General features: G+C 41.5%; 1 protein-coding gene across 1 annotated transcript in view; it reads right to left on the bottom strand.

The window, feature by feature from the left end:
- LOC109922366 (histone H2A.V) overlaps nucleotides 1-9,017 on the bottom strand; it is a 13,039-nt gene extending 4,022 nt beyond the window's left edge. The window contains exons 1-2 of the mRNA XM_020522399.2: nucleotides 8,411-9,017; nucleotides 4,572-4,649 (exon numbers count right to left, since the gene is read on the bottom strand). Of these exons, the coding sequence (XP_020377988.1) occupies nucleotides 4,572-4,649; nucleotides 8,411-8,413 (81 nt within the window). The 5' untranslated portion in view covers nucleotides 8,414-9,017. The remainder of the gene's footprint in view (nucleotides 1-4,571; nucleotides 4,650-8,410) is intronic.
- Between the last annotated feature and the right edge of the window lie 2,516 nt (nucleotides 9,018-11,533).

Genomic DNA, 11,533 nt, shown 5'->3' with positions numbered 1-11,533 from the left:
GAATGAAGTTGCTACGATCCGGAATGAAGTTGCTACGATCCGGAATGCACCATCCAAAGGGATGGTGAAAGGAGCTTTAACAGTAACTTCCAGCAAGGCTGTGTCTGAAGGGCAGGGAAATGGAATTGCTCCAATAGCTCTTGTCAAAGATGTAAGATGGTAGTCTGGGCTGAATGGGCTCCTTCCATTCTATACCTTTCAATTCTTCTATATTTATTATTCCCTCCCCAAAAGGTTGTGGATGAGGCATCCCCTAAAATTTAGGAGAATGATAATGGTCAAGTCAGACTTTGTCAGGGTAGGGCAGCAGGAGATGCTGGGATTTAAAGCGATTTAAGAAAATGTGGAACTCCCTAGCTGCAAGGGTGGTCAAGGCAGAAACCTCAACACTTAAAGTGCACCGAAGTGCTGTAATCTACAAGGCTATGGTATAAGTGCTGGAAAGTAAGATTATGCTGGATGGTTGGCATGGACATGATGGGAATGTCCTCCTACACTGATAGGCAAATCAGTGAGAATGACAGTGTAGGTCAGCCACAACTGAATCAAATGGTGAACACACTCGCAGGAATGAATGGCCAGGTTAATCACCTTCTTGCACAAACTCTTACACATATCCAGCTTCACAAGACACATTAAAAATTAGCAATGAAAGACAAATTTAACCATTTAAAGAGCAGCAGGCAACTCATACCTACAGAAGCAAATCAAAAAGGGCCTTATAACAAACACTGTATGACATGTTAGATGCTGTGCTGAATATTCCCAATTTAAACATAAATGAACGAGATTAAAACACACCATGGAGAGTACACCTCTTGATAAACTTTGCATCACTTCACTGAATTATCAGAAATTAAATCTGAAAATACAGCAGCTCCATTACTACCCATGGGATAAAGATGATCACTTTTCACAGTAAAAACAAATCCACAAGGTTAAAATGTGACGCCCTGAACAGGAGAGATCCACGTTGCTTTCCCCATCCTTTGCCAAGGGGCCAGCAGACCAACTATAACACTTGTAATGTCATCTTTAGTGATAACTGATTCAGCCTTGGAAGCTTTCCCATGCAGTTTGGTGTCATTTTGAGAAGGCTCGTGTGACGATGCATAGTAGAACCTTTGATCACGTTAAAGGTAAGAGGGGAAGGTAATTTGTTACGGACCCAAATGGTTCAGCTCCTCACTGAGCAGATCAGTGCCAGGCAAACTACCCAAGTTCCAAACAGGATGAACACTCCATCTTTACAAGTAGTCAACACTGCTGTTTTGACAAGGCACTAGATTTTCCTAAACATCAACACCAGGTTTAAGAAACTCATTCCAATAGCAACAATGACTTACTTGATTATTTTTGCTTATTCCAAGATCTCCAACTCATACCATTCAGCACGGAATTGGTAAAAACAACTTGGGGCAACACCAAATTTCCAAATCAACTCTGATAACTTGTGCAATCCTTTTCAAACTCCACGTAAAATTAGGTGGAAAGATAACCCACAACCCACAGTAAGAATCATGCTTCTCATTTCCTGGCAGAGTCAAAGAAGTAGAATAAGAGTCTACGTAGCAAATGACCAAATGGCAGCAAAAAACCTGTGCAGATGGTACTGCTGACATCACTTAGCTGCGGCAAAACTTTTATCGTCACATGCATATTACCAATTATTAGCTGTAGAGGAGTACCATGTCCAGGCACAGTAAGACTGATCTCACCTGGATTGGATGGATATGAAACTGGAGAGAAAAACACAGATTTCAGCTCATGCCTCCTCCTCTTCCTCCACCCAAGAAATGTTCAGTGTACTGCTCAGACTGGCAAAAGGTTGGAATGGTGTTCCAGAAGGTACAACGCTGGGACCACCGTCATTCACCATTTACATCCACATATTTGTTTCTGGCAGCTGTCAATCCCACTTTAAAGAGGCACTGCACAACAAGCTTGTGTTTCTGCATGTATGCAATCGCAGCACCATCTAGTGATGGTATTGACAATAAACAGCATTCAAGAGTTCTGTAGCCATTAATACACTACATTCTATCCCCTCTTCACAAACTACATTAAAATATTATAGACCTCGGGGCCAAATGGCCAATCTTGCTTCTATTTTCTAGATTTCTAAACAGTCCCAAATAAACAGACTTGAGCAAATTAGGAATTTGATTGAAAAATCAATATAAAAAGAAATCACCACCATATGTCCATATCAACTTCCATTTACAAAGCATTTGACAGTTAGTGCACAGGAGAATCCTCTTCTCTTCAATCTCAACAAACAGTACAGTTATTGAGTAAGAAGCTGAGATTTAGATTTTATGATTTTATGCAAGTTAGCCAGCCGATCTCAGCCAAGACACTTAGCTGTTCTACAAACCCAACCACAGAACAGGGAATCTAGCAGCTTCTGCAGTCACCATACTTTGTTGCCAGGAAAACAGTGACAGATGGGCAAAGAGTTACTAACATTGAGATGCAGAGACCAGCAAAGCAGAGAATGTGACAAACTCAGAAAGTCCTTTGTTCCCCTTACCCAAGTTTGAATAGTTGGCACCTTTCAGGAACTTGCCAGGGGTAATCAAACAATTTTCAAGATAGTTATCATAAAGCACAACATTATCCAGGCTTTGGAATCAGCACATTGCAGTGTGGGTAAGGGTGCATTTATCATTCACTTCCAGTTATTCTAGAATGTGGAGAATGGTTACCCTCCCAAACTCGACAGCAAGTAGTGGATGGAATAGCGCTAAAGCTCCCACAGACTGCAGAAAGTTATGGCATCTGTTCAAATAAGGGAAGTCAATTATCATATGGGCTGTTTCTTTCCCTCCATGATGGATATTACTTCCAGAAATCAAAAGCACGATATACCTTTAAATGGCCTCACTATCCTGCTGACTGAGTCGGTTTAAGCCTGAAGGGCAAAGCTGTCATATCAGGAATTTTAGCTGATCTGGGCACCAGAACACATTGCACAGGTGATCTTGTCCCCATGGAAAGTAACCTTAATCGTAATGCACAGCTCCATGTCTGTGCTGTGCTCAGTGGAACAGAAGGCTAACAAAATGGTCCATGCCTGGATAACCATCTGGGACAACGGCCCAGCAGAACTGTAAGGTCCAGTAAACTGTCCGAGAGCATAACGTGACACTAAAATCAACATCAAAGGACTACGTGCTGAGGATATACTGAAGCTTGAGGCAACTGCCGCCAAGGTGCAGTGGGGAAAGACCATCACCTAACGTCTTTCTGCCGAAGTACAATGAGGGCTCATTTAGTTATCAGACCCTCCCGGTGCCTCAACTGTATGTTAATAGTAAATAAAAACTGCGGATGCTGTAAATCAGAGACAAAACTCAGGGTCTCTGTAGAATGGTCACTTGACCTGAAACATTAACTCCGATTTCTCTCTCCAGACGCTGCCAGACCTGTGGAGCTTTTCCAGCAATTTCTATTTTTATATGTAAATAGTATCGCAAATAAGAAATAAATGCCTTGGGTTTCTTTGTTGGATAAAGCCAAACTCCAATGTCTGTTTGTCCATATACTACTATACAGAACTGAACCGCTTTAGTGACCATAGATGTATATAAATTTATTTTTTAAATGAATAAAGTATATTTTTGAAATAAAAAGAAATGGACCAGCAGAACCATATCATAGCCTTCGCTCAATGGGGGAATATGTAAGGTGTGATGAAAGCAATGCCAGTCATACCTCGGAACTACTCAGAAAAGGGATATCACAAGACTACCTGCACATAAGACATCAACAGCCACAGACAATAGACAGTATGAAGCTAAAACATTTGCAAGTATTTTAGCCAAAAGTGAATGGACAAGTGCAGCCAATTTTTCTCTTCCCTTAAGCCTATATCATCGCAAACTAGCATCCAAACAACTCAGTTGACTAATATTAATCAGCAACATATTCCTGACTGCACTAGATGCAATGAAGGTCTTGACAACGGCAGTAAAAAATCTGATATCTGTCCGAAGAGAAAAACTAGCTCCCAAAACAGGATAGACTTAGCCTGACCAGTTGCTGTGCTGTCAGCCATATTCAGTCGTCAGTTAAGCAAGTGGGAGCTACCAAAAACACCACGAAGCAACAGCTAATTGCCAATAACCTCGGGTGCTCTGTTCAGTTTCTTCTAGAAAGACTGCTCCAAGATTCAAATGCAGCCATGATGCAAATCTTTTATTAGGGGTAGAGAGAAGAAACTTCACCTTTTACGTGCAACATTTTACGGTACTAGGAGCCCCTAGTAAAACAAGACTCTACCTGAAAACTATCAAACAGTTGGAGTCGTAAATTAAGAACATAATTCTTTAAATTACTATCGCTATAATAGTTTCTTTAGGGATATTATCCTCAGCTGTCCCATCATAAAGGTCTGAATCAGGTTGTTAGTTAAGAATACCATTTATGTTAAATACACAATGGAAATTCATATTGTTATCTAATAACTTTCTTTTGCTAGCATTGTCTACATTAGTTGGAGTCTTGGCCCCAGTTTTGAAAACACATCTTTTACTCCCTTGTTAAACTATTGGGAAGACAAAACCTACCTGTAATCCTGCTCGCTGAGAACGGGAAACTGCTTTAGCCTTGGCCTTTCCCGAGTCCTTCCCAGCTTTCCCGCCAGCCTGCCAGAGAGAGAGAGAGAGAGAGAGAGAGAGAGAGAGAAAAGCAATACAGTTGAAATGTTTTCACATTGAAGTAATTAATGGCAAAGCTATGCTTCTATAAGTTTATAGGATACAATTGGGTTGTTCAAAAAATAAACTATGATTTAACTTCCAACAGAAATGTCTGCAGTTGGTCATCACAAAGCAATGCTAATATGTTCTAGCGCTATATTAGACCATATTATAAATGTCTGATGACTGTTAATTTATATTTCATATATTTTGTGTTGAAACTTTTTTTTGAGAACTAGATGTTTGTGTTTCAACAAAAGAGACAAATACACTTTAATTCTCACTAGAGATCACACAAGACAGAGTCAACATCTTTAGCTGAAACAGCAGCCAGGATTTCAGAATTAAGCTGGAAAAGTAATTTTATAAACAGCTGCATTTTTATTTGTACCAGTCAAGTTTTTAACAAATTACAGAAAAACAAAACTCTAAAATCCCAATCAAGGTATACTGAACACCTGTTAAGTATGCAACTGCAGGCACTTCACAATTGGAGATACTGGTCCACTCTTCCAAATATAGTAAAGTATTCAAGAAATTCAGGAAACAAAATGTATCGGCAAAGAACTTTTAAGACAATGAGCCTACTTGCAACACACTGGAATTTGTGATTTCTAATCCTACTTAGCATTGTTTTGGTCATGATGCACATCTCTCAAGATTAACTAAAACGTTTGGATTTGTACATCTGCCTCAAAACACAGCAATGTGAGCACCTTAGCTCCAAATTTAAGTTTGGTTTGGCTTAGCATAATCAAAACCTGAAATTGGATACGTAAATATGCCAACCTAAAACACATCACATTTCTATTGTATCTACTGTTAACTGTCAAGATAAAGCACTTGGTTTTTTTGGACAAGAATATATTGACAACTAAGGAGAGACAGTTCAGTGACAGAATTACCCAGCCCAAGTACCACAATATAATCTTAACTTTGATTTGCTGCTACCACCTGAGACAACAGATGCAACTGAAATATCACCAACAAAATCGATGTGATTCAGCCCAAAACCAGACAACTACACCTTTCACCCAGGCAATGTTAACCCTTCTTCTAGACAGTGATTCCCAAATGTTTTGCCCCACTATAATCTACCCTCAAGGCCTGTGATGGTTGCGTGCTTTGGGGTGGGGGGATTACTTCAGGACCCCAGCTCACATCCAAGACTTTGGGAATCTCTGCCCTCAATCACAACTGCAAGTAAAACTTATCCAAGGTTTATACTATAAAACTGCAAACTGGACAGTGCTTATGGCCAGGAATTCAATTTACCTGCTCAGATACATAAACATACAAAGATAATAAATGCGATTTCTCATGAATTCAGAAAGTGAATGTAGCTCTGAAAAACTACGCAAAGGTACTTTGACAAAATTCAAATCACTTGGTTACATTCTGTCACAGTACACATTTTAGGTATTGAATATGAGGTCAATCTCATCTAGAAATACAGTGCTCTTGAAACTTAATTCAAACAAAATAAATTCCTATTTCATGATATTGCTTGGTTTAACTGTCTGTGCACTTCAAACATTAAAGCACATTAACAGTTCAAATTGGTCATACATCATAAAAGCTTTTATATAACTCTCTATACCACAGATCTCAAACTAGGCTGGACCAAGTAAAATTTCCAATCAATCCTTGCAAAGGAGAAATTAAAATTAGGTTCAATTTTCCCTAAAGGAGTTTGCCAGTGATTAAGCAAAACACTACAAGGCAATTTTGTAACTAAACTAACCTGGGTGGCTTCCACAGTTTGATTTATTTTAAAAGTTGCACTGATGTTCAAAGGAAAAAAAAAACACAAGTTTAAAATTGTTTGAATTATAAAATCGAGACTTCTGGACAACATTCAATCTCAAAGCTCCAAGATGGTTTTCTTGTATTTAGTCCTGATGAGTACAAGACAATAATCTTCGACTTAAGCAATGTTTAAGTTCTGTACTATCAATTACTTATACGCACCAATGCAAAATGAAAAGAACAACCCAACTGATAAACTGCAAACTTAATCAGCTGCCATGAAATTCTGGGACAAATATATTGTAAACAAGGCAGTATCAGTACTATGGAAAAAGTGGATTAAATAGATGAAAAACATGCATTTTTTAGGGGGGGGAAGGGAGGGGGGGCTAGATGAGCAAGAAGGGGTAAAACAGAGAGGAGGAGAAGGTAGGTCAGAGAGTGGGCGACGTCAGAGGCAGAGAAACCCTGCAGGGCCATGGAGACACAAAAAAAAGGAGGGAAAAAAGAGAGCAGAAAAAAAAAATCACGTTACCATGAACGCAAATAAATAAGGAGGGGGTGGTAGAGAGGAAAAAAAGACAACTCATAAGAGGAAAACTTCAGAATAGGAAGAGAAGTAATAGAAAATAAAATCAGAATCAATTCCAAAATTAAATAAATACGTGGGGGATTGGAGGTGAAAAGAAGAGGGACTGGTGAAAGTAGCAAATTATGATGGTTCAGGGGCAACATAACCCATCATACACACAAGATATATAAACATATCACTTATAATGCATCACAAACACCAGGAATCTAACTGATAGTTGACAGTTATCATGATAGTTATGATCAGAGACATGGGTGCGGGAGGAGGGGATGGCAGGGGAGAAAAAACTATCACATCCAAACATTTATATATATATATATATATATATAAAATAAATATACATATCAAACCTAACTGATAAATTATGATAGTTATGATCACGAAGAGGAGAGGGAATTTGAAGATTTTCCACAAACACAGAAACATACCTAAAAACCATTACACAGACACACACCAATATAAAAATCTGAATGGATATTTATAATGATTGTTATGATCAGAGATGGGTGTGGGGGGTTCCTACACACACATACACAAACATATTAACTATCACACACTCTCTCTCACATACACATATAATAATTGATAATTTATGTTCGTTATGATCAGGAAGAGGAAACACGATTGAAGATTTCACACAGATCTCTCACAAACCATCACAAAAACACACACAAATATACATGGAACTTAACTGATAAATTATTATAGTTATGTCAAGATATATGTAATAAAATGCCTCAAATCAAAGATAATTATGATAGTTAGGATGAAGGGGAGATATATTTATTTATTAAATGCATCAAATCTGAATGATAGTTATATCAAGAGGAGAGATTTATACAGATGCATCAAAACTGAAAGACAGTAATAGCTACGATCAGGATATAAACACACACACACATACATAAAATACATAAAATCTGAAAGACATTGATAGCTATGATCGGGGGTCGGGGGGGGGGGGGGGGGAGGTTGAAGATTTTCCACACACACATAGAAAAACATAAACATGTCTCATACACACCATCACAAACACACATCCATAACATGTCTACAAACGCATCAAAGGACATTCGAATCTGAACGGCGGGTGACAATGATGATAGTTACGATGAGGGAGGTTGAAGATTTTCCACACACGGCGCCTGTCAAAAAGGCGCCATCCGCCGAGGTTTGTTTTTTTTTTGGGGAGGGGGGGCGTAAGTGAGAGAGGGAGGAAAATGCCCGCCCGCGGGGGGGGGGGGGGAAGGGCCGAATAATGGCGGCAGGCGAGATACGGGGAGCAGGAGCCTTGTTTTCGCCGTTATCAGAGACCGTGTGGGAGGGGGTGGTGGGATAGTGCCCGGTTCAGGATGGAGTCACTCACCATGTTCCGCTGTTTTCTCTCTCTCTCTCTGACTGACTGCCCTCTCCCTCTCACTCAAACAATAACCGACACCCGCGCGCGCGCGGCGGCCCCCGCCGACATCCGGGCAACCCCGCCGCTCGCCGGCCAATCGCCGCCCCCCTCACTCATTCAAACCCCGGCCTCCCTCCAATCGCCATCCGCCTTCTTCCCACGTCCGCTTCTCGCCTCCGTCCGTCAACGGCTTTTTTTTCGGCCCCCGCCCCTCAACAATCCTTCGACGCCACTATCTCCCGCCTTTTACGTTTGAGAGGGAGATTCCTTCCCCTTCAGCCCTTCCATAACCTTTCCTTCGGCGGTTTATATATATATTTTTAACAAAGTTTGGCCTCCGAGAGAGGAGATGAAAAATTGTTTGTACGCCTTAAAAGAGGACGGCCAATCGCCAGCGGTGCTTCCCAGGCTCGTCCCGCCCCTCCTCGGTATTTTTTCGCGCTGTTTTTTTTATATTCACTCCCCTGTCGGTTTGCCGCTCAGTCAATCGATGCGTCATTGTTTGGCCGGTTTCTCACTAAGCTGCCGACAGCAAAGTTTCATTATACAATCCATAGTTGTGGGGGCACGGTGGAGGAAGGAGGCGTCCATGTGATCGACAGCCCCAGTAGCCAATCGGGGCTTCGTGCTCTTTGATGGACGGTCATACTGCCCACTCGAAACGAGGGGCGGTGCGATTGATGTTTGACATGTCCACTCAGGTCTGAGAGGTGGTATGATTGACGTCTGGGTTGTCCATACAAGAGAGAGGGGCGGGATGATTGCTTTGTTACGGCACCAAGTCGGATGAACAGTTAATATGATTGACGGCCGCCTTTCCAATTAGAATGATGGACGTAATGATTGATGGTAGTCCCTCCCAATCAGAGCGAGAGGCGGTGTAATAAACAACATCCGTCTAATCCAATCAATGGTTGCTATCGTTAACGGCTTATCTCGCCAATCAATACTTGGTGCGATATGATTGACGGACCTCCCGAACAATCAGAACGAGAGGCGGTTCTAACTATGGCCTGTCTGCTCGCTGAGTGGTCGCTGTCTTCCCTGATTGACAGCGGCCATTCCCCAGGAAGCATCCTCTAGATTCCGCCCAAAGTATTAGCCTGCAGTTAGCAACAGCGACCACGGGGAGACCGACAGCAGTATCCACCAATCCGAAAAGGGAAAGCAATATTCAGGCACAGTTTGAATCTGAGTTTGAAAAACAACAACATATGTTTCCTTACAATTACTTGTGCTGTGTTGTGCTTTGCAACCTTATAAAATATGCTCTGGTTAACTCTGGAGGATGACACCAACCCCTACAAATTGCACCCTACTAAAGTATTAAATGAATGCCAAGCAATGAATTATCCTGTTGGTATTTGCAGTAACCTCATGGTCACAGAGTAAACAGGTGGTCCCCTCCACAAGTGGTCTCTGAGACAGGTTGCACCATATGCTTTCCCCAGTTGGGGAGCTCCACGTTAAGATTAAGCTGCGGTGGGATTTTTGTTTTTGAGTTTTTTTCAAAATAACGCTGCAACCACCTCCATTTCCGAAGGGTCACACTTGATTTGAAGAACGTTACCTTGTTCTCATTTTTCATCCTTCGCTTTTTATAGTACCTTTGTGTATATATTGACCTTCTGCAGAACTGGCTGTGGTCGCAGTTTTGAAAGTGTCGAAAAGAATAAGTATGGGGGGTGGGTTTCGACTGCTAACATCTTGATGTTGGGCACAGCGGCGGCAGAGAAGGTGAGGAAAGGAAGCCAAACTTGCAGTCTGGAATCTAGTACTATTTACCCTCAAGATCTGTAGGTTGAGAATCAGCCTGTCCAGTTACATGGAGATGAGCAACAGAGACCTGCAGCTCTGAGTAGGTGTCATCCTCGAACTGAGGACCAGGTCATTGGCCTCCTACTGTGACTTTATGACTCTACCAAAAAGCTTCCTGAACCAGCCCTTGAATTGCCCGAATTTATTTCCAAACATTTTCTCTTCTTTTGCATTGTGGAACTCTTTCTTTGCACTTTTCCTTGTGAGCCCCTTTTTTAAAATTTTAAACGTTGTTAGTCTTGCTTCAAACTCCCATTCTCTATGCTGTCTCATTGGCTTGCACCCAGCATGATGTGAATTCAGTAATCAGAGATAAATGCCCCAGTCTTGAATTCCCTGGAACTTTCTAGAGTAGGTCATAAAGTCATAGAGTCAGAGAGATATACGGCACGGAAACAGACCCTTAGGTCCAACTCGTCCATGCTGACCAAATATCCTAAAATAATCTAGTCCCGTTTGCCAACATTTGGCCCATATCCCTCTGAACCCTTCATATTCATATACCCATCCAGATACCTTTTAAATGTTGTAATTGTACCAGCCTACATCACTTCCTCCGGCAGCTCATTCCATACATCCACTCCCCTCTGTGTGAAAAAGTTTCCCGGTAAATCTTTTAAATCTTTCCCTTCTCACTTTAAATCTATGCCCTCTAGTTTTGGACTCCCACACCCTACAGAAAAGACCTTGTCTATTTACCCTCACCATGCCCCTCATGATTTTATAAACATCTGTAAGGTCACCCCTCAGCCTCCAACACTCCAGGGAAAATAGCCCCAGTCTATTCAGCCTCTCCCTATAGCTCAAACCCGCCAACCCTGGCAACATCCTTGTAAACTTTTTCTGAACCCTTTCAAGTTTCACAACATCTTTCCTATATCAGGGAGACCAGAATTGCAAGCAGTATTTAAATAGAGACCAACCAATGTCCTATACAGCCGCAACATGACCTCCCAACTCCTATACTCAATGCACTGACCAATAAAGGCAGGCCTACCAAATGCCGTCTTCACCGCCCTGTCTACTGTGACTCCACTTTCAAGGAACAATGAACCTGCACTCCAATGTCTTTTTGTTCGGCAACACTCCCCAGGACCTTAACTATTAAGTTTATAAGTCCTGGAGATAGCAGGAACTGCAGATGCTGGCGAATCTGAGATAACAAGGTGTAGAGCTGGATGAACACAGCAGGCCAAGCAGCATCAGAGGAGCAGGAAGGCCGACGCTTCGGGCCTAGACCCTTCTTCAGAAATGATTTCTGAAGAAGGGTCT

This window comes from Rhincodon typus, chromosome 40 (genome assembly GCF_021869965.1).
Source record: "Rhincodon typus isolate 14 chromosome 40, sRhiTyp1.1, whole genome shotgun sequence".
Classification (NCBI taxonomy): domain Eukaryota; kingdom Metazoa; phylum Chordata; class Chondrichthyes; order Orectolobiformes; family Rhincodontidae; genus Rhincodon; species Rhincodon typus.
The sequence above is the reverse complement of the archived record's forward strand: the minus strand, read 5'-3'. Positions and strand labels throughout refer to the sequence as shown.